Source organism: Heterodontus francisci, chromosome 30 (assembly GCF_036365525.1).
Source record: "Heterodontus francisci isolate sHetFra1 chromosome 30, sHetFra1.hap1, whole genome shotgun sequence".
Classification (NCBI taxonomy): domain Eukaryota; kingdom Metazoa; phylum Chordata; class Chondrichthyes; order Heterodontiformes; family Heterodontidae; genus Heterodontus; species Heterodontus francisci.
The window spans coordinates 55,009,201-55,033,094 of NC_090400.1; the positions used below are offsets into that span (position 1 = coordinate 55,009,201).

At 45.2% G+C, this 23,894-nt stretch overlaps 1 protein-coding gene across 1 annotated transcript in view; it reads left to right on the plus strand.

The window, feature by feature from the left end:
* gdpd1 (glycerophosphodiester phosphodiesterase domain containing 1) overlaps positions 1–23,894 on the plus strand; it is a 62,566-nt gene that overhangs the window by 13,284 nt on the left and 25,388 nt on the right. Inside the window, exon 2 of the mRNA XM_068010699.1 lies at positions 3,048–3,090. Within this exon, the coding sequence (XP_067866800.1) occupies positions 3,048–3,090 (43 nt within the window). The remainder of the gene's footprint in view (positions 1–3,047; positions 3,091–23,894) is intronic.

The following is a 23,894-nucleotide window of genomic DNA, read 5'->3' on the forward strand; positions in this document are numbered from 1 at the left end:
GTCCAAACTTTCCTCGTAAGACAGCCCGCCCATTCCAGGTACTAGTCTAGTAAACCTTCTCTGTACTACCTCCAACGCATTTACATCCTTCCTTAAATAAGGAGACCAATACTGTACACAGGATTCCAGATGTAGTCTCACCCATGCCCTGTATAGCTGAAGCATAACCTCCCTACTTTTGTGTTCAATTCCCCTCGTGATAAACTATAACATTCTGTTAGCTTTCCTCATTATGTTCTGTATCTGCATACTAACCTTTTGCAATTCATGCACTAGGACACCCAGATCCCTCTGCATCTCAGAGCTCTGTAATCTCTCACCATTTAGGCGCTTCTTTTTTTATTCTTCCTGCCAAAGTGGACAATTTCACACTTTCCCACAGTATCCTCCATTTGCCAGGTCTTTGCCCACTCACTTAACCTATCTATATCCCTTTGTAGCCTCCTTATGTCCTCTTCCAAGTTACTTTCCTACTTAATCATAGAATTAATTACCTCAGCTTGGGGGAAAAAGGAGAACTTTCATTTATATAGCGTCTTTCATGACCACAGGATGTCCCAAAGTGCTTTACAGCCAATGAAATACTTTTGAAGGGTAGTCATTGTTATAATGTAGAAATCGCGGCAGCCAATTTGTGCATAGCAAGATCCCACCAGCAGCCATAAGATAACGGCCAGATAATCTGTTTTTAGTGCTATTAGTTGAGGAGTAAATACTGCCCAGGACGCGGGGGATCTCCCGTGCTCCTCTTGGAAATACTGCCATGGGTTTTATGTCTCATCTGAAAGACGGCATCTCTGGCAGTGCAGCACTCTGTCAGGCACTGAAGCGTCAGACTAAATTATGCGCTGCAGTCTCTGGAGTACAGATTGAAATTGACTTGGCAGGTGAGAGTGCTACCCATGGCTGCCATCTGTGGGTTCAATTAAAACCTTTTTATATTTGAGTTTTGAAGGGTAGGGCCTCGTTTGGTGGGAAGGACCTGCTTGTATCACATTGAACGCTCTCGCCTCTGAGTCTGAAGGTTGTGGGCTCAAGACCCACTCCGGAGACTTGAGCACAAAATCTAGGCTGACCCTCCAGTGCAGTGCTGAGGGAGTATTCTCGAGGGCAGACTGATCAGATACAGCTACCTACTGAGCCATAGCTGACAGCAGGGGGTGGGGGTGGGGGAAGGAAGCCTGCCTAGTGTCCTGCTCCTTGCTGCTTGACCCCTGCTACCGGACATTGGGTGAAGACTGGACCAGGCTTTGCTGGTGCCCATGATTAGCAGGAGAGGCTGGACAGCAATGGATAGAGGAAGGGAAAAGTATTTTTAGTTGTTCAATTTCCCCCTGTCTGACTGCGGAGAATTGCCTTCACTTGTGCAAAAAAAAAAACCAAACACACTTAACATGCTCGAGAAGGATGATTAAATCTTAAAATCTGTTCCCTTGATCATCTTCGAAAAAAATAGTCTAAATTCAATATTCTTGTGTTGAAACTCGGAGGGTTCTTTGAGGGTGCTGCTTGAAGGAGCAAGTCTGCGAGAGATAGATAAATAAACTGGTAAGCTAAGGAAACCTGGAGACTAGGGCAGGGAGGAATTAAATGATTGGAGAGATCTATGCGATTGATGCTCTTAGCACCAGCTGATTTTTTTTTTTACTCCTCCTCTTGCATTTTAGCAGCTTCCAGGGTCTCCAGGTCCAAACACAATACGAGAGGGTGGCTGCTGATCTGAATCAGTCAGCAACTCAAGACTGGCGGGTGTTTTGCTACAACCTGGCAATGCTGTATTCTTATGTTGCTGATTTTTTGCATATCTGTTCAGTTCCTTGGAATTTGTTACAGCTTTAGTTTTCATTTGCTATTGTCTAGGAAGGTTGAATCTCTCCCTACACCGTCACTGCTCATGTAGCTGCTTGTTTTGTGGTTTGAATGCTGTAATCATGGGTATCTTTGTGGCTGAATGGTACTGCAGTTCAAGGACCAAACAGACTTTGGAATTCTATACCAGAGTGTCACATTTATAGCAGTGTTCACTACCAGAAAGCAGGATTTCAAACTGGTTGCAACCTTTCAATCATGCTGGGAGGGAATGATTTTAAAAAAAAACAATGATCCTTTTTCTAAAACTCCATTGTGCCTGGGCCTATATTCCGGGTGCAGAGGGACCATGCACACTTCATTTTCGACATTGTCTTTCCGCTCCGTGTTCCGAAGGTGCTGAACGCACTTGCACGCGGGTACATAGTGTCCCTCCCTCAGTTTCACCTCCTCTCCTCATCCCCAATGAAATTGGTCCAGACAGTAGCCACACCCAAACAATCCAACAATGCAAGCTGGGCCACCTAACCTTGACTGGTCACACCCCATAAGTTAAAAAGGACGGGAACCACGAGGTTCCAGACTCTTCACCTACCTGTATACTGATACCTGTGCAAGAAAGAGAATTTGCAATTATGTAGCACCTTTCATATCCTTAGGACGTCCCAACGGAATACTTTTGACATGTGGTCACTGTTGTAATGTAGGAAACACAGGAGCCAATTTGCACACAGCAAGCTCCCACAAGCGGTAATGGCCAGGTCATCTGATATGTTGATAGATAAATGTGGCCAGGACACTGGGGAGAACTCCCCTGCTTCTCTTCGAAATAGTGCCATGGGATCGTTTAAGCCCACCTGAGAGGGCAGACGGGGCCTTGGTTTAACGCTTCATCTGAAAGGCAGCACCTCCTTCCAACAGTGTAGCACTCCCTCAATACTGCATTGGCGTGTCAGAGACTAGATTATGTGCTCAAGTCTCTGGAGAGCAGATTAAATCTGGGCGAGAGTGCTACCCACTTGAGCAATGGCTGACACCTACGGGAACAATTTAAAAAAAAAAAATTATATTCCAATTTTGAAGGATGGAGCTGGTTTTATGGAAGTGACCTGGTAGTGTTGGATTGAAGAGCTGTGCCATGTCAGTCTGCCCACACGAGCTGGCAAAACTACCTTCGTAAGTGAAAAATAATCCTCGGCCCATAATGTTGAAAGTGTCTCTGTTTTCCCTTTTAACAGGTGCGGGTGAGAACCTGGAGAACACAATGGCAGCATTCAGACAGTAAGCGGCACCAGCTGTATTCTGGAACTTTTCATTTTCTGACTTGAATATAATGCGTAGCAGGGACACTGAAGTGACTTCACTCTAACATCTGATCCCCTGGAGTTTAGTTACAGGTTTTCACCAGTGTGTGAGAGAGGCAGAGAAATGAATCCAACCGGGTCTGTGGGGAGAGATTGAGTTGATAGGCCTGTATTCTCTAGAGCTGAGAAGAATGAGAGACGATCTTATTGAAACATGTAAAATTCTTAAGAGGCTTTCCCCTGGCTGGGGAGTCTAGAATTAAGAGTCACCCTCTCAGAATAAGGGTTTAGTCATTTAGGACTGAGATGAGAAATTTCATCACTCAAATGGTTGTGGATCTTTGGAATTCTCTATCCCAAAGAGCTGTGGATGTTCAATCACAATATATTCAAATGAAAGATCTCTATTTTTGGGCTCTGAGGGAATCAAGAGATAGGGGATAGGGTGGGAAAGTGTTGCTAGACGATCAGACGTGATACTGAATGGCTGGGCCGGCTCGAGGGGGCAAATGGCCTAGTCCTTCTCCTATTTCTTGCGTCTATGATGGAGGCAACCTGTTTTTAATTCTTACAGTTTACGCTATATTGTTTTTGGTCCTCAATCACTACTTTTGCCTTCTCTTTTCCATTCCTTGCCTATCTTTCCCCAAACCCCCACCAGATTTTCTCTCTCCCTTTCCTACCGCGTTCTGGTTCTGAAGGCACTGTGTGCTCTCAACTGGGAAATGATCATTTGTGAGTCAAGCTGCTGATTATTAACTGGTTATCCGATATGGATGGCATCACAACTGAGCCTATAGATACCTTCCAGCAGGGATCATTGTCCATTGATCCACAGATAAAGATTTGTTTCTCACCGTCTGTCTTCCCTAATCCATCCCATCCCCGTTTTGTAGCCATGTTGTTGACGGACATTGATGATGTCCTGAATGTTGCCCCATTTAACAGATCTTGGTTGTGATAAAGCATTTATATAGCGCCTTTCCAAAGAGCTTCACAGCCAATTAAGTTTTTCTAAAGTATAGTCTGTTGTCGGGAATCACAGCAACTCCCAGCAGCTGCAGTGTGATAATGACCCAATAATCTGTTTTAGTGACGTCAATTGAGGGATAAAGATTGGCCAGGGCACCAGGGAGAATTCCCTTCCTCTTCAAAATAATGCCATGGGATCTTTTAGATCCACCAGAGAGTGCAGACATGGCATCAGTTTAAAGTCTCCTCCAAAAGATGGCACCTCGGACAGTGCAGCACTCCCTCAGTGCTGCAGTGGAATGCCTGCTTGGATTTTGTGCTCAAGTCTCCGGAGTGGGAATGGTCAGCATCCCTGGCAACTGTCTGAAGTTGAGCAGACCATTCACAACCTTTATGGTGTTTGACCCCGAGGCGAACCTCCAACCACATGTTTGTTCCATCACGAAGACTGCCCATTTCTACATTGCTCAACTCAGACCCTGCCTCAGCTCATCTGCTACTGAAGCTCTCATTCATGCCTTTGTTACCCTTAAACTTGACTATTCCAATGCTCCTCTGGTTTGCTTCCATCTTCCACCCTCGATAAGCTTGTGCTCGTCCAAAGTCCTGCTGCCAGTATCTTAACTCAAACCAAGTTTCGTTCACCAATGACTCCTGTGTTTGCTGACATACACTTACTCCCGCTCATTAATTTTAAAACCTTCATCCCTGATTTCAAATCCTTCCATGGCCTCGCCCTTCCCCATTTCTGCAACTCCTCCAAACCTACAAGCCTCAGGTCTCTGCAGTCTTCCAATTCTGGCCTTTGCACATCCCTGGTTTTTAATTGCTCCACCCTTGAAGTCGTGCCTTCAGCTACCAATGCCCTAAGCTGTGGAATTCCCTCCCTAAACCTCTCTGCCTCTCTCTCCACCTTAAGTTGGTCCTTAAAACCTACTTCTTTGACCAAGCTTTTGGTCTTCTGAACTGATGGTAGCTTTCGTGACTCAGTATCAAAAATGTTTTTATTGATGATGCTCCTATGAAGTGCCTTGGGATGTTTTGCTATGTTAAAGTGCTATATAAATGCAAGTTGTTGCTGATGGAATTGTGATGCAACTGTGAAGAGTGGACAGGCTGTAGTGAATGAGTGAGTGTGATGAAGCAGTCTGCCAAAGTTAACTGTTGAAAATAATTATTTTTTATTTATTCATTCATGGGATGTGGGTGTCACTGGCCAGGCCAGCATTTATTGCCCATCCCTAATTGCCCTTGAGAAGGTGGTGGTGAGCTGCCTTCTTGAATCGCTGCATTCCATGTGAGGTAGGTACGCCCACAGTGCTGTTAGGAAGGGCGTTCCAGGATTTTGACCCAGCGACAGTGAAGGAACGGCGATATAGTTCCAAGTCAGGATGGTGTGTGACTTGGAGGAGAACTTGCAGGTGGTGGTGTTCCCGTGCATTTGCTGCTGTTGTCCTTCTAGGTGGTAGATGTTGTGCGTTTGGAAGGTGCTGTCTAAGGAGCCTTGTTGCGTTGCTGCAGTGCATCTTGTAGATGGTACACACTGCTACCACTGTGCGTCGGTGGAGGGAGTGAATGTTTAAGGTGGTGGGTGCAGTGCCAATCAGGCGGGCTGCTTTGTCTTGGATGGTGTCGAGCTTCTTGAGTGTTGTTGGAGCTGCACCCATCGAGGCCAGTGGAGAATATTCCATCACACTCCTCACTTGTGCCTTGTAGATGGTGTACAGGCCTTGGGGAATCAGGAAGTGAGATAGTTGTCATAGAACTCCCAACCTCTGACCTGCTCTTGTAGCCACTGTATTTATATGGCTACTCCAGTTAAGTTTCTTGTCAATGGTAACCCCCAGGATATTGATGGGGGAATTTGATTATATTAAGGGGAAGTGTTTAGACTCTCTGCTGCTGGAGATGGTCATTACCTGTGGCCTGAATGCTATTTGCACTTATCAGCCCAGGTCTTGCTGCATGCGGGCATGGACTGCCTCGTTATCTGAAATGTTGTCAATGGAACTGAACGCTGTGCAGCCCCTGGGTCTGAGATGATTTGCCTCCAATAACCACAACCATCACCCTTTGGTATGATTCCAGCCATTGGAGAGTCTTCCCCCTGACTTCCAGTGCTTTCAATTTTGCTAGGTCTCCCTGATGCCGCACTCCGGTCAGATGCTTTTTTGTATTCTTTCATGGGAGGTGGGTGTTGCTGTCCAGCTTTTGTTGGCCATCCCTCAATAGCCCTTGACAATTGAGTGGCTTGCTGGGTCATTTCAGTGTCAAGTGCATTGCTGTGGGAGTCACATGGAGGGCAGACCAGGTAAGGACGGCAGATTTCCTTCCCTAAAGTACATTAGTGAACCAGATGGGTTTTTATAACAACAATGATAGTCTCAACTACTGAGACTAGCTTTCAATTCCAGATTTCTATTATGAACATAAGAACTAGGAGCAGGAGTAGGCAATTCAGCCCCTCGAGCCTGCTCCGCCATTCAATGCGATCATGGCTGATCTCATCTCGGCCTCGATTCCGCTTTCCTGCCCATTCTGCATAACCCTTCAACCCATTACTAATTAAAAATCTATCTATCTCCTCAAATTTACTCAATGTCCCGGCATCCACCGCACTCTGGGGTAGTGAATTCCACAGACTCACGACCCTTTGAGAAGTAATTTCTCCTCATCTCTGTTGGGAAGGGGACGAGATGTTGGGCGTAATGGAGGAATGGACCAGGGTGTCGCAGAGGGAACGATCCCTTCGGAATGCTGACGGGAGGGGAAGGGAAGATGCGTTTGGTAGTGGCCTCACACTGGACATGGCCTCTCCACCATGAATGCAACTGTCGGTATAGCGTCAATTTGTGCTCTGTTTGTTACTATCCATTAGGAACAAGAGACTGCTTGGACTAGCTTCATATCCAGGCTTCGGCGTCAGCATAATTAGCTTTTTTCCTTGAATGTAGCTGTTGCAGCTGGGAACTGAGTTCTGCAGTGGGTTACCACTTCTGTAATCTGAATTTGAACTCTCACTCGATTTGTGGGATAATGATCTCCCATCCTACATGAAATAAGTTTTAACATCCTCAGCACAGTTTATTATCCATACAGCACCCAAAACATAAATTGCCCGTAAATTGGTAGTTAAGTTGGCAACATAACTCAGAAAGGCCATAAGGCAAGCTTAGCTTACATGGGAAGCTGAAAAATGCACACTAATGCAGAAAGGAATGAAGAGCTGTAGATATGTTTAAGGAGTATTGTTCTCAGAAAGAGGGCTCAATGCAAATAAGATTTAACAAGGTAAAATCAACCATGGGGGGAGTTTTCCCAGGCAAGGGGAGACAGATTCGCATGCTTGGGGAGTTAAATCCTCTGAAATTGACATCGGGTTGGGATCCAGACATCAGCCCCCCCTCTGCTGAGCTTTTGTGGGATGGGATTGAAGGCGAGCAGAGAACCCCCTTGGATCTATTGGTAAGTTATCGCGGTATTTAAAAATCCAATTAAGAACTGTTTTAACCCTCAGTTCTGAATTTCAGTCAGGGGACCTATAATCTGTCACCCTGATTAGTTAATTAATTAATTGAATTTTATTGAATTTAAATTCTTTGAATTTGATTTGAACCTGTGTCCCCAGGGCATTAGCCTGGGCCTCTGGGTTACTACTCCAGTGACATTACCACTACACCATCATCTCCCCGAGGTGGGAGAGCGGTTCTGGGTGAGTGACTACAGGAATGATGGCTGTGCAGGGTTAGAAATTGGAGCTGTGTATGGTGGATAATCACTGCCTGGAGTAGTTGAACCTGGAGGTGATCAAACTGAGAAGTATTTTTGAAGATAGGAACATGTGGAATTATTGGGCGATGAAAGCCGCAGGTCCATCTTCATTGCCTTCTGTCACTTTAGCAACTTGATACAAAGATAATGGTGTTATCATTGAAGATTGAAATATAAAATCTTGTTTATGGTCTGCTCTCTTTGACCTTCCGTGAACAGCTTTTCTTTGGAATCTTTGTTTTAATTGGGAGGCCACTGGTCATGTTCGGTTTCTCTTTTGCTCTCCTCTCTATGAACGGGATGTGAGAGGAGAGAGAAAGAAACCTGGTAGCAGGGCCTCCAGCAATGTTGCTTTTGAGCTGACAGGTGAGAGCTTGTTGAGACCTGCGTGGACTTGTGGATGATGGTTGGACACGATTCCCCCAATCCCACAAATAACATGTGCCACTTTTTTGACCGCGTTACTGTTATATTTTAAAATAACTTTTTATTTAGAGAACCTTATCTTCCCTTCCTCCTCCTCGCCCCACATCACCTCCCCCACCCCCCCCCCCCCCCCCCCCCCCACCACCCAATTTCCTTCTGCTACTGAGATCAGGACCCAATGTTGATGGGGACGAACCAAATTCCGCTCCTGAATTCTTCGCTCCGCCGTCCACCCTTTCAGACAAATCTGTCGTGATGGGAGAGAAGAAAAACTGGGCACAGATTGGGACAAAGTGAAAGAGTTAACATACCATTGAACTGTAGTGCTGGCTCATCTTGCAGTGTGTCCCAGTAAAAGGAAAGTGTGAAATCTTAGTCATGTGCTTCCATGTCTTTGAATACCGTCCTCACAAAACTACAACATTCTAATCTTTAAAGTACTTTGATCTTTAAAGTGAGACATAAATTTGATCCATTATTGAAAGTAAGTGAAATTGGAGTCTGAGAACATTCTGACTTTAGATGTCCTGAATTGTGTGGAGTGCTGCTTCTCTTCCATCCCTCGGGATTGCCTTGAAGAGCAGAATAGTTTGGTGTAGGGTTCAGTTGTAATGTTCGCACACAGGGAGAGAGAGAACCAGTCCCCATGAGCACTATTGTTCTATGTTTCATTACTACTGGCTGTTTAAATTGTAATATTTGTTGCAGTCTTGTATTCACGCTGTACAAAGAATTTCAAGCTGTAAGTGTACGTTATCGGAAAGTTTTGTTTTGAATCACCGAGCACAGAAAGGGAGACCATTCAGCCAGTCATACCTGTGTTGGTTCTTTGAAAGAGGCATGCAATTAGTCCTACACTCCCCACTCATTCCCCGTAGCCCTGCACGTTTTATTTCTCCAAGTATTTTTCCAATTCCTTTTGAAAGTTGTGATTAAATCTGCTTCCACCACCCTTTGAGGCGGTGCAATCCGGATCATAACTCGCTGCGTTTTTAAAAAAAAAATTATCTTCCCCGATTCTTTTACCAATTATATTAAATCTGTATCCTCCGGTTACCAAGCCTCCTGCCAGTGAAAACAGTTACTCCCTTTCTCCTCTATCAAAACCTTTTATTTTGAACACCTCTAATCTCCTTCGAGCAGACAAGGTTAAGAGGAGATTTGATAAGAGGTGTTTAATCCATCCAAACCCTTCATGATTTTAAATAGATGAGGCTTTTCCAAATGGAAGAAGGGTCGATAACCAAAGAGCACAGAATTAAAGAACCAGAGGTGGCCGAAAGAAAAACTTTTTTATGCAACGAGTAGTTAGGATTTGGAATGCTCTGACTGATAAGGTGGTGGAAACAGATTCTATAGTTCCTTTGCAGGTAATTGGATAAATGCTGGAAGGAGAAAAAAATTGCCGGGAAAGAAAATGGAAGTGGGATTAACATGATTGCTGTTCAAAAGAGCTGGTGCAGTCTCGATGGGCCAAATGGTCTCCCTCTGTGCTGTACGATTCTGAATCTGTCAAATCTCCCCTTAACCTTCCTGCTCTAAGGAGAACAATCTCCACTTCTCCAGTCTCTCCACATAACTGAAGTCCCTCATCTAGTAAATCTCCTCTGCACTCTCTCCAAGGCCTTGACATCCTTCCTAAAGAGTTTTGCCTAGAATTAGACAACCTAACTCCAGCTGAGGCACAACCAGTGATTTATAAAAGTCAAGCATACATTCCCACCTTTTGCACCCCATGCCTCGATTAATAAAGCAAAAGATTGCATATGCTTTTCAAATGGCCTTAACTTGTTCTGCCACCTTCAAAACTTTGTGTATGTGAAAGGGGGTGCTTCCGAAACTAAACCCAGAGTCCTCTGTGAGCTTTGACTCACCTCTGAGTTTCTGCTTCCTTATCATAGAGTTTATTATTTCCTATTGATCCAGAAATGAAAACTAGACGTGTTGGTTTATTTACTTTTTACAAAGATCTACCGCAAACCAGCACTTTCATAAAGGAAAACCACAGGTCAAGAGGGAAATGTCAAATCAGTCATATGATGTGTGTGAACTCTGACCTCTGTTGCTACCATAAATAATTGGTCTCCTTGAACAAATGTGTGTGGTACCTCAGAGATTTGGCAGTTCCTTCACTGTTCTACCCTCCCCCATCCCCATTCCAATCTGTCCTTAACAAATCCTTTCAATAACAAATGTGACTTAGAATTCTTTAAGACGGGCCTCCTGGGTTTCCATGGCAATGCTGTACTCTCTTCCTTTTAAGTACCAAGGATTGACTTCAAAATCCTAAATTATTGTGGAAGGCGGTGGTTAATGATGTTTCATTTTCGTGTAATTCCAGCTTAGTCCCTGTTTTTAATTTCCCTCTTTAGTTCATCTAATTCCAGAATTAATTATAATGCTTTATTTTGCTGTGTCAAAACTTGTAGGACTTCATCAAAAACTTTGTAAAATCCAAAAGCCCCATATATTAAAAACTCGTATTTTAATAATGCTTTTCATGTCCCCTGAATGCACCAAAGCACTTTCCAGCCAATGAAATTCTTTAGACGGGCCGTCACTGTTGAAATGTAGCAACCAACCTGTGCACAGCAAGATCCCATAAACTAGTGAGATAAGTGACCAGATGATCTGTTTATAACGGTTGGATGGATGATTGGCTAAGCTCTTTTGCTCCCCTCCGCAAGGTATTTTACATCTATCTGACAGTTTAACTCTTGTCACATCTGAAAGAGAGTGCCTCTGAGCCCATCCAGTACCGCACTGGGAGTGTCAGCATAGATCATGGTGCTCCAAGTCTCTGGAATGGGACTTGAACCTACCATCTTGTGTCTTCAAAGTGTAACAGCTACCAACTGAGCCAAGCTGACTCTAAGGCACCAGTCTATAATTGGCTGTCTTTCAATAGTTACATCATCATTGGTTTTGAGAATTTTGTTTTCATATTTCCCTCGGCAAAATCAGTCCTCCAGTACCTCACGGACGGTAATCGTTGATCACGGTAGGTCTGGATGCAGGGGCAATGGTAAAGAGAATTCAAAGAAGAAAAATATATTTCTCTTTGTGTCCCCTGTGTTTTTGAAAATACTTAAACAGAACAAATTTCAAAATAAACTCAGCTGTGGGCTATGCACGGACGGGGGACTTTGTGTTAAACACTTGGGAAAATATCAGCATGCAGGCTAACTAGTGGCTTCATGTCTGAACTTTGACACATATCTGGAGAAAGATCTAAAACAATGCAAGTGTTAGAGATAAAAAGGAGCAACTCTGACCCAAAATAATCCAACCATCACTCGAGGGCAGGAACCTTGCTCAGTTGAAATCACAGACCATTTTGTGTATCAACCATTGCAAAAACCAGGTCTCCATCTTTGAAATTGGCTTGGAACAGAAGACTGGGGCCACAGGATTATACAAATGTAGGTGGGGGAAGGGAACCACTGTGATCACCATTGCTCTCCCAAACCTACATTAAACATAAAAGCCCCTTCAGAGAGGTTACTGAGGCATTTTCAGTGAAGTGCCTTAAACCTGAAGGAATGTGTGGCATGGGATAAACAGCCCACATGATGGGATTAGATGCAGAATAAAATTAACACAGCAATAATTTACAGTGGTGGGTTTCTTGGGAACTAATTGCATTCATCTCTCTTGTTTGCTACGTGTTCTCCCAGCACTTGATTATGTTCGAGTAGTCTCGTGTTGTGTTATGATTTAACCTTGAATTCAATTGTTTTATGAGAGTTGGCGACATTGGTTGGGTTAGGGTTGGGGTTTGGTACAGGATTTCACAGCCACTCCTTGATCCATTTCTCCCCTGGAGTCTTGAAGCATTGTGTTCCAAATCTTGGGAACCCTATTATCAGCATTTCAGCAGTAATGTGAGGTCTGTGCTTTAGGAGGCCACATCATTGGCTCAGCTCTTGCCACAATATACGAGCACCAAAGTTTCAGCTGCAGCTCAGTGGGTCCTGGGTTCAAGTCCCACTCCAGAGACTTGAGCACATAATCTATACTGACGCTTCAGGGCAGAGTGAGGGAGTGCTGCATAGTCTGAGGTGTGTCGTCTTTGGGATGAGATATTAAACCAAAGCCCTGTCAGCTCTCTCTGGATGTAAAAGATCCCCTGGCACTATTTTGAAGAACAGGGAGTTCTCCTCATGGTCCTGGCCACTCTATATCCTTTAACCCACATCACTTTTTAAAAAAACAAAATCTGGATATTATTACATTGCTGTTTGTGGGCGCTTGCTGTGCAAATTGACTGCCACGTTTCCTACACTACAACAGAGACTACACATTAAATGTACTTAATTAGTTTTAAAGCTCTTTGGAACATCCTGAGGTCATGTAAGGTGCTACATAAATGCAAGTCTTTACTGCACAATATGTGAACAAAGCTCACCATTCTGGGACACTTCTTTTGCTCCATCAAAACTTTTGTAAAAATCCAAAGGCCCCATTTATTTAAAAAAAACACCTTGCATTTTAATACTTTCCACATCCTCTGGCTGTGAAACACTTTGGGACAATGCAACAGTGATGGCACTTCTAAGGAATTTCAATGTAGGCATTCGTAGTAAGGGAGGCAGTAATGTCACTGGACTAGCAACCTAGAGCCCAGGCTAATGCTCTGGGGACATGGGTTCGAAACCCACCACGGCAGATGGTGAAATTTAAATTCCATTAATAAATCTGTAATTAAAAAGCTAGTCTAATGATGACCATGAAACTATTGTCAATTGTTGTAAAAACACATCTGGTTCACTAATATAATTTGGGGAAGGAAATCTGCCATCCTTATCTGGTCTGGCCTGCATGTGACTCCAGACCCACAGCAATGTGGTTGACTCTTAAAATGCCCTCTGAAATGGCCTAGCAAGTCACTCAGTTCAAGGGCAATTAAGGATGGGCAATAAATGTTGGCCAAGCCAGCGACGCCTACATCCCACTAACGAATAAAAAAAAACTTGTGCACAGCAAAATCCCACAAACTAGTTACAGTTTTTTTTTTGTGAGCTTTATTACAGGTTACGGAGTTGCTGTGCACTGAGTTGACTATTTCCCATGTTGACTGCAGGGGAAAATCTTCCCAATATCTTAAAATTTTCCTCTTTCTATTCCATGCCATGCATTCTCCTCTCCTACAGTCCTGATTTAGTATTGGACATTAGCGATGGGTGTGCAGGCAAGGATAATTCTGTCCTCTTGGGGAAATTTCACAACCTGTGTTAACCCATGTGGATGGGTCTGAGATTTGATTACATAGAATGTACAGCACAGAAACAGACCATTCGGCCCAACTGATCCATGCAGGTTATTCACCACACAAATCTCCTACAAACCCATTAACGTATCCTTCTATTCCTTTCTCATCTGCTTATCTAACTTCCCTTTAACTGCACCTGTGCTTTGTGTCTGCCATGGCTCAGTGGGTTGCGCTCTCACTCTGAATCACAAGGTTGTGAGTTCAAGTCCCACTCCAGGATATTGAGACTGACGTTCCAGTGCAGTCCTGAGGGAGTGCTGCACTGTCAGAGGTGCCGTCTTTAGGATGAGACGTTATACCCATGGACACAAGAGGTTCCATGGCACTATTTCGAAGAAGAACAGGGAGTTCTTCCTAGTGCCCTGGCCATTTTTTATCACTAAAATCAACATCATAAAAACAGATTATCTGGTCGTTATCACATCGCTGTTTGTGGGAGTTTGCTGTGCGCAAATTGACTGTTACTGTTCCTGCATTACAACAGTGACTACACTTCAAAAGTACTTCATTGGCTGTAAGGCACTTTGGGATGTCCAGTGGTCGTGAAAGGCACTATATAAATGCAAGTCTTTCTTTAATTGCTTCAACCACTCCGTGTAGTAGTGAGTTTCACATTCTAACCAGTCTCTGGATAAAGAAGTTTTCTCCTGAATTTCAACTGATTGACATTAGTGACTATCTTATATTTATGGCCCCAAGTGTTGGACTCCACACAAGTGGAAAAATCTTCTCTTTGTCTACCCTATCAAACCCCTTAAAGATCTCAACCAGGTCAACTCTCAGTCTTGTCTTTTCTAGGGAAAAGAACTCCAGCCTGTTCAATCTTTCCCGATAGTTATAGTCTCCGAGAGCCTGATGTGGTGAATCATTGACCTGCCTGCAAGCCAGGCCTTTGCAGAGCAGCACTTTGAACCGATGGTAAACTGCCCTATCTTTTTTTTTAAATTTGTTCTCTGGATGTGAATGACACTGGAAAGGTCACATTTGATGCCTGTCTCTACTTGCCTTGCGGAGGTCATCTAGACCTGGTGCTCCCACCATGGTGTTGGGTAGTGAATTAGGTGGTAGGGGAATAGAGGAAAGGTGGGGATGGGGTAGGAATATGGGATTAATGTAGAACTAGTATAAATGGGTGGTTGATGGTCGGCACAGACGTGGTGGGCCAAAGGGCCTGTTTCAGTGCTGTATCTCAAATAAATAAATAAATTAGTGCCTCTCTTTTTGTTTCATTTTAATGTGTGTTTGCAGATGGCATGACACAATGATTAGATTCTGGATTGAATCCTTGTCTGTTCCTTTGCTCAAGAACCTATTCAACAACAACTTACATTTATATAGCACCTTTTATGTAGTAAACCATCCCAAAGTGCTTCACAGTTTATCAAACAAACTTTGACCCCGAGATACACCAGGCAATATTCAGACAGGTGACCAAGGAGCATCTTAAAGGCAAAGAGTGAGGTGGAGAGACTTAGGGAGGAAATTGCAGAGCTTGGGAGCCTAGGCATCTGAAGGCACAGCTGCTGATGGTGGAATGATTAAAATCAGGGATGCGCAAGAACGCAGAATTGAAGATGTGCAGAGTTCGGAGGGTTGTGGGGCTGGAGGAGATTACAGAGATAACGAACAACAAGGCCATCGAGGGGTTTGAAAACCAGGATGTGCATTTTCAAATTCGGGAGAATATGGTACTATGTAGCTTGTGTGCCTGCAGTTTTTTTATTTTATTTTTATTTATTTAGAGATACAGCACTGAAACAGGCCCTTCAGCCTGTGCCGACCATCAACCACCCATTTATACTAATCCTACATTAATCCCATATTCCCTACCACAACCCGACAATTCCCCTACCACCTACCTACACTAGGGGCAATTTACAATCGTCATTTTACATTTCAACCTGCAAGTCTTTGGCTGTGGGAGGAAACCAGAGCACCATGCGAAAACCCACGCGGTCACAGGGAGAACTTGCAAACTCCGCACAGGCAGTACCCAGAATTGAACCTGGGTCACTGGAGCTGTGAGGCTGCGGTGCTAACCACTGCGCCGCCCAGTTGTGTCCAGTGCTGACTCTCTTAATTGACCCACTTGCTGTAAGAGGGTGGCGTAGTGGTAATGTCGCTGAACGTGTAATCCAGAGGCCCAGGCTAATGCCCTGGGGATACGGGTTCACATTGCACCGTGGCAGCTGGTGGAATTTAAATTCTGTTAATTATTAAAAATCTGGAATTGAAAGATAGTGTCAGTAATGGCACCCTGAAACTATCATCGATTGTCGTAAAAACCCATCTGCTATGCTAATGTTCTTTTAGGGAGGGAAAACTGCCGTCATTCCCTGGTCTGGCCCACATGTGACTGCAGGTCCAGAGCAATGTGGTTCCCTCTCAACTGCCCTCTGGAATGGCCTAGGAAGCCACTCAGTTGTCGAGGGCAGTTAAGGATGGGCAACAAATGTTGGCCTTGCCAGCAATGCCCACATCCTATGAAGGAATTTTTTTAAAAACCTGACGCATGCAGAGCAGCAGGTTCCACATTCCGTTGGTAGTCTGTGTTTTGAAATCTGATCTCAGCTGGGACAGCAGTAAGGGACATAATTATCCTCGGTCCCTGTGAGGGTGACGAGAGTCAACAAGAGCAGGATTTCTGTTCCTTAATGCTGTCCAGTCACTCCGTTGGAAGGCCTGCGGGATTGGACCATCCATATATGGATGTTGGATCTAACTTGATTGCCCAGCTCAAGTGTCGGCAACTTTAATAACGAGCCATTTTGTAACAATTTAGTCAAAAATGCAGTCTCTGAAGAGCTGCAATGCTTTTACTCAAATGCTGATAATGTAAAAAAAAAACAAGGCAGCGACACATTTCAACAACCTTTTACAGGCTTTTATGAAAAACTTGTTAATTAAATGATACTTTCTCACAAGTACAATGTTAGTAAAAGTTTAAAAAAACAAGCCATTTAATTATCATTAAAACGGATTCGATTGATCAATGGCAGGAGCCACGCACCAGTCCTCAATGAGCCACGTGCAGCTCCTGGCCTAACTGCTTAGTGTTTTAACCACCCTTTTTAATCTGTGCTTTTTTTAAAAAGAAATAAAACTTGTAAGAATGCACTTTTCCCAACTTTTCTTCGTAACGTCTCTTTCTCTCTCGGGGAAAAGATGGTCACAAAATCCCAAAAAGTGACTTCCCCTCCCCCACTCCTGGAAGTATGCACAGGTTGACTTCACGAAAGCAAAGGGTTGGTCTTCCTTGTGCTGTCCTTGGCACCACAGTGTGGGTGTGACCTGCTGACTCATTGGCAAAATGCCTCTTGTATTGAGGTGCAGGAGGATGTGAAATTGTGCTGCAGAATGAGTCACCCTCAGGAGAAGAGGAAGGGGGAGAAATTTGGACAGGAATGTCTGAACAAATAACTGGAGTGAGATCAACTGTATAATTAACGTAATGTCCTAATCACTGCTTTGCCTTCTAAAAACAAGAGAAGCAGGAACTGCTTCCATCAACAAATGGGGGTAAATTGGAGAAACTCAAACGTCTTAAACTTTAATCTTTTCCCGTTGAGCATCAAAGAACTGTGGGATGCTCAATCCCTCTTATCTTAAATTCATCTTTCACACCAGTTACAAGAGCTTAAACTTTTTTTTTATTTCCAGAATATACTTTATTCATAAAATCTGTAAAAAAAAAAAAAAAAATTACATTACAAAACAGTTCCAAAAAGCACAAAGTCAAACAAGACAAAGAGTGCAAAGGAGATCAGTTTCCTTCAATACAGGATTGAGTTGCCTCACAACCCTTCCATTTCATTTTTCATGCCATGTACATTTTACAGCAAACAAATATTTTCTGGCTACAGTTCGAGGGGTTTCCCATGGTTCCAGCCCGTCAGTTCAGCTTGGTGGGGGGGACACAGTGGTCTTTCCCCATTGAGCCTTTGCTGCGGCTGCCCCAAGCTTTAGTGCGTCCCTCAGCACGTAGTCCTGGACCTTGGAATGTGCCAGTCTGCAACATTCGGCGGTGGACAACTCTTTGCGCTGGAAGACCAGCAAGTTTCGGGCAGACCAAAGGGCGTCTTTCACCGAATTGATGGTCCTCCAGCAGTTGATGTTTGTCTCGATGTGCGTCCCTGGGAACAGCCCGTAGAGCACAGACTCCTGTGTTACAGAGCTGCTTGGGATGAACCTCGACAGAAACCACTGCATCTCTTTCCACACCTGCTTTGCAAAGACACATTCCAGAAGGAGGTTGGGCAACCGTCTCTTCCCCACCACAGTCACCTCGAGGGCATTGTGCGGAGGGGGTGAGACTCCGGGAGTGCAGGACGGATCTGACGGGGAGGGCCTTTCTCACCACCAGCCAAGCTAGGTGCTTGTTTGAAAGTTCTGGTGATTAGGCATTCCGCCACATGATTTTGGCAGTCTGCTCGGGGCACCATCCGACAGGATCCACCATCTCCTTTTCCCGTAGGGCCTTGAGAATATTCCGTGCAGACCACTGCCTGATGGATCGGTGGCCAAAGGTGTTTTTCCGCACAAACATTTCCACGAAGGATAGGTGGTACGGCACAGTCCAACTGGATGGAACGTTCCGCGGCAATGTGACCAGGCCCATCCATCGCAACACCGGGGACAGATAGAACCTCAGCACGTAGTGACACTTGGAGTTTGCGTACTGGAGGTCTACACACAGCTTGATGCAGCCGCACACGAAGATGGATCTCAGGAAGAGGGCAACATTGGGTACGTTTTTCCCGTCCTTATCCAGAGGTTTGAACATCGTGTCCCTCCGGACCCGGTCCATTTTGGATCCCCAGATGAAGCGGAAAATGGCAAAATGGCTCGGGTGACCACCACAGTGCAGAAGTGGGGTATGGGCCAGACCTGCGCCACCTACAGCAACAATGTGAGCGCCTCGCACCTGATGACCAGGTTCTTACCCATAATGAAGGGAGATCGCTGCTCCCACACGCTCAGCTTATGTTGTACCCTGGCTACTCGCTCCTCCCAGGTTTTGGTGCACGCCCCGGCCCTTCCGAACCATATCCCCAGCACCTTCAGGTAGTCTGACCTGACGGTGAAGGGGACAAAGGATCGGTCGGCCCAGTTCCCAAAAAACAATCACCAATTACAAGAGCTTAAACATGGAAGGCACCACATTTGAGGAAAGATGCCAAGGACTTGGAGAAGGTGCAGAGGGAATTAACTAGAATGATACCCAGGGATGAGGGACTTCATCTATGTGGAGAGACTGGAGATCCTCCTTCTCTGCGCAGAGAAGTTTAAGGGGCAATCTAATAGAGGTTCAAAATTATGAAGTGTTTTGATAGAACAGGTAGGGAGAAACTGTTTCCATTGGCAAGGGGGTGGGGGGTGGATGTCGATAACCAGAGGTCACAGATTTAGGACAATTGGCAAAAAAGAACCAGAGGGGAGATGAGACTTTTTTTTTTTAACACAGTGAGTGTTATAATCTGGAGTGCACTACCCGGAAGGGCGGTGGAAGCCGATTCAATCATTACATTCAAAATAGAATTGGAAAAATACTTGAAAAGGAAACATTTTCTGGCCTAGGGGGAAAGAGCAGGGTAGCGGGACTAATTAGATAGATCTTTCCAAGAGCTGGCACAGACACGTTGGGCCGAATGGTCACGTTCTATGCTGTAAGATTCTATGATTCTATACACTCAATTTAGAAATCAATTTTGTGAGCTCTTTTTTTCTCTCTCTCCGCTACCTTCCAGTATTAATGAGGCTGTAACGGAGGGAAGTGCGGCAGCCAAGTTACACACAGCAAGATCCCACAAAATGGTAATGATTTAAATGATCAGATCATCTGCACTTAGTTATTGGTTGAGGGATAAATATTCGCCAGGACCCTGGGGATTTCTCCTCGTCGAATTAGAGCCACAGGATCTTTTACATCCCCCTGAGAGAGCAGACCAGGTCTCGGTTTAATGTCTCATCTGAAAGATGGTGCCTCTAACAGTGTAGCACTCCCTCAGCACTGCTCTGGAATCCACAATCTCCTGATTCGGGGCTAAGAGTGCACACTGAGCCACAGATGATACTTACGAAGCACATTGGTTGGGAGTTCATTTTTTTTACCCCAAAGATGCATTACGGATACTGATTGTCATTGATGCCAATAGGAAGTAGGTTCAGGACTGTACTCATGCAAACATACAGACGAGCATGCATATGAATTAGGAGCAAGAGTGGGCCATTCGGCCCCTCAAGCCTGCTCTGCCATTTGATAAGATCAGATGGTGGCCTCAACTCAACTTTCCTGTCTACCCCCATGCCCTTTGACTCCCTTGTCCATCAAGAATCTATCTAACTCAGCCTTAAAAATATTCAATGACCTAGCATCCACTGCTGTCTGGGGAAAAGAATTCCCCTCAGACTAACAACCCTCTGAGAAAACATTTCTCCTCATCTCCATCTTAAATGCGAGACTGCAGTTTAAAGAGAATTTGGGTCAAATAGAAACCACATAAATAATTAGCGCTATAGAGCAATTACTTGAAGGGTGTAACATGAGCTGTGGATTCAGATAACCGAGCTCGAAGCTGTTGATGAGATTTCTGTCCTTCATGTTAGATTACGGCATCAACTGTCATCTATATGAGGGAGAGACTGGATAAGCCGCTAACTCTGGATGAGCTGACAAAGGCCGTCAAGTCCTTCGAGACGAATAAAACACCCGGAAGCAATGGCTTACCGGTTGAGTTGTATTCGGCCCTGTGGGACTGGGTCAGCCCGGACATGCTGGAAGTATACGGGAGTATGCTCCTGACCGGCAGCATGTCAGAATCCATGAGGAAAGGCATCATCATCCTCATCTACATGAGGGAGAGGGCAGAAATCAGAAATTGGCGGCCCATCTCACTGCTTAATGTTGACTACAAGATTCTGTCCAAAGTCACAGCCAGTCGAGTCAAGTCGGCTCTGGAGTTGTCTCGCGCTACTCAGGGATACGATCGCCCATGTAAGGGACAGGAGGGTGGACACCTGCCTCATCAGCTTGAACCAGGAGAAGGCTTTTGACAGGATATCGCACACCTACATGATGGACGTGCTTTCCAAAATGGGGTTTGGGGAGGGAATCTGCAATTGGATCAAACTGCACTGCACAAACATCAGTAGCGCAGTCTCAATCAATGGGTGGGAATCAGAAAGTTTCCCGATCCAATCTGGAGTCAGACAGGGCTGTCCTCTCTCCCCGGTCTTTTTTGTTTGCTGTATCGAACCTTTTGCTGAGTCTATTAGGAAGGATGTGGGCATAAGGGGGGTGACAATCCCAGGCAGTGGAGGCACTCAGGTTAAAACCTCCCTGTACATGGATGATGTCGCCGTCTTCTGCTCATTTCCACTGTCCGTTCGCTGACTGATGAGCATCTGTGACCAGTTCAAACTGGCCTCGGGAGCCAAAGTTAACCACAGCAAGAGCGAGGCCATGTTCTTTGGGAACTGGGCTGATCGATTCCTTGTCCCCTTCACCGTCAGGTCAGATTACCTGAAGGTGCTGGGGATATGGTTCAGAAGGGCTGGGACGTGCACCAAAACCTGGAAGGAGCGAGTAGCCAGGGTACACCATAAGCTGAGCATGTGGGAGCAACGATCTCTCTTCATTGTGGGTAAGAACCTGGTCATCAGGTGCGAGGCGCTCACGTTGTTGCTGTCCGTGGCGCAGGTCTGGCCCATACCCCACTCCTGCACTGTGGCGGTGACCTGAGCCATTTTCCGCTTTATGTGGAGATCCAAAATGGACCGGGTCCGGAGGGACACGATGTTCAAACCTCTGGATAAGGACGGGAAAAATGTACCCAACGTCGCCCTCAACCTGATGTCCACCTTCGTGTACGGCTGTATCAAGCTGTGTGTAGCCCTCCAGTACGCAAACTCCAAGTGTCACTACGTGCTGAGGTTCTATCTGTCCCCGGTGTTGCGAAGGATGGGCCTGGTCACATTGCCGTGGAACGCTCCATCCAGTTGGACTGTGCCTTACCACCTATCCTTCGTGGAAAAGTTTCTGCGGAAAAAACCTTTGGCCACTAATCCATCAGGCAGTGGTCTGCACGGAATGTCCTCAAGGCCCTACGGGAAAAGGAGATGGTGGATCCTGTCGGATGGTTCCCGAGCAGACTGTTAAAGTCATTTGGCAGAATGCTTCATCACCAGAACTTTCAAACAAGCACCAAGATGTAGGTTGTCTGGTGGTGAGAAGGGCCCTCCCTGTCAGATCCTTCCCGCACACCCAGAGTCTCACCCCCTCCGCACAATGCCCTCGAGGTGACTGTGGTGAGGAAGAGACGGTTGCCCACCTCCTTCTGGAATGTGTCTTTGCAAAGCAGGTTTGGAAAGAGATGCAGTGGTTTTTGTCGAGGTTCATCCCAAGCAGCTCTGTATCACAGGAGTCTGTGCTCTACGGGCTGTTCCCAGGGACGCACACCGAGATAAACATCAACTGCTGCTGGAAGACTATCAATTTGGTGAAAGACACCCTTTGGTCTGCCTGAAACCTGCTGGTCTTCCAGCGCAAAGAGTTGTCCACGACCGAATGTTGCAGACTGGCACATTCCAAGGTCCAGGACTATGTGCTGAGGGACGCACTAAAGCTTGGGGCAGCTGCAGCAAAGGCTCAATGGGGAAAGACCACTGTGTAAGGCCCCCTACCAAGGTGAACTGAGGGGCTGAGTCCATGGAAAACCCCTCGGGCTGTATACACCAAAATATAGGTTTGCTGTAAAATGTACATTGTATGTAAAATGGAATGGAAGGGTTGTGAGGCAACTCACTCCTGTATTGAAGAAAACTGATTTCCTTTGCACTTTTTGGAATGTTAACTTGGTGCTGTTTTGAACTGTTTTGTAATGTATTTTTTATACAGATTTTTATGAATAGAGTAATTTTTGGGGCAAAAAAAAACAACTTGCATTTGTGAAGCACCTTTAGCACAGTATAACATCCCTGGGCATTTCACAGGAGCACCATCAGATACAATTGACACTGAGCTCATTGCAGCCCGGTTCTGTGTGTGATACCTGCATATCAACCAGTGGAACATATGGGACGTGAATTGGGAACAATTAGTGTTTGATGAATGAGTGTCGCACAGATTTTTAACAAGCTAGCTGGTCTGGAATCTGGACCAGCTTGTGAGGTTCTTAGCACACTGACCTGGTCTGTGGCTTTTCACCTGACCGATCAGGTAATCCATTTAGTAACCCTACATTACCACAGTGGCAACACTTCATAAAGTACTTCATTGGCTGCGAAGCACTTTGGGACGCCCTGTGTCATGAAAAGCTCTGTAGAAATGGGAGACGTTGGGGACAGGAGAGTTTATCGGATGACCCCCACGGAGAAACCCTGGAAAGGGGAGGCAGGGGCGTAGTGGTAATGCCAGTGAACTAGTAATCCAACGGCCCAGGTTAATACCCTGGGGACATCAGTTCAAATCCCAGAATGGCAGCTGGTGGAATTTAAATTAATAAATTCAATTAATTAAATAAAAATCTGTAATTGGAAGTTTTGTCTCAGTAATCGTACCTTGAAACGATCATTAATTGTTATAAAACCCCATCTGGTTCACTAATGCCCTTTCGGGAAGGAAATCTGCCGTCCTTACCTGGTCTGGCCTACATGTGACTCCAGACACACAGCGATAGATTTGACTCTTAACTGCCCTGTGAAATGGTCCAGCAAGTCACTCAGTTCTCAAGGGCAATTAGGGATGGGCAACAAATACTGGCTTTTCCAGTGATGCCCACATCCCATGAAAGAATTAAAAAAAAAAATAAGGATCACAGCTGATCCTCAACCCCACTTTCCCACCTGATCACAATATCCCTTGATTCCCTTAGAATCCAAAAATCTATCGACTTCAGCCTTGAATGTACTCAACAACTCAGCATCCACAGATCTCTGGGGTAGAGAATTCCAAAGATTCACAAACGTCTGAGTGAAGAAATTTCTCCTCATCTCAGTCTGAAATGGCCAACACCTTATTCTGAGACTCTGCCCCCTATTTCTAGCCTTTCCAGCCTCTCAGCATCCGCCCTGACAATCTCTCAGAATCTTGCATGTTTCAATGAGGTCATGTCTCATTCTTCTCAACTCCACAGATTATAGGCCTATTCTACTCAATCTCTCCTCATAGGACAACCCACTCATACCAGGAATCAATCTAGTGAACCTTCATTGCACCCCCCCTGTCAGGCAAGTTTATCCTTCCTTAGGTACAGAGACCAAAACTGCACACAACACCCCAGGTCTGGTCTCATCAAAGCCCTGTACAACTGAGCAAGGTTTCTTTATTCTCTTGGCTATGG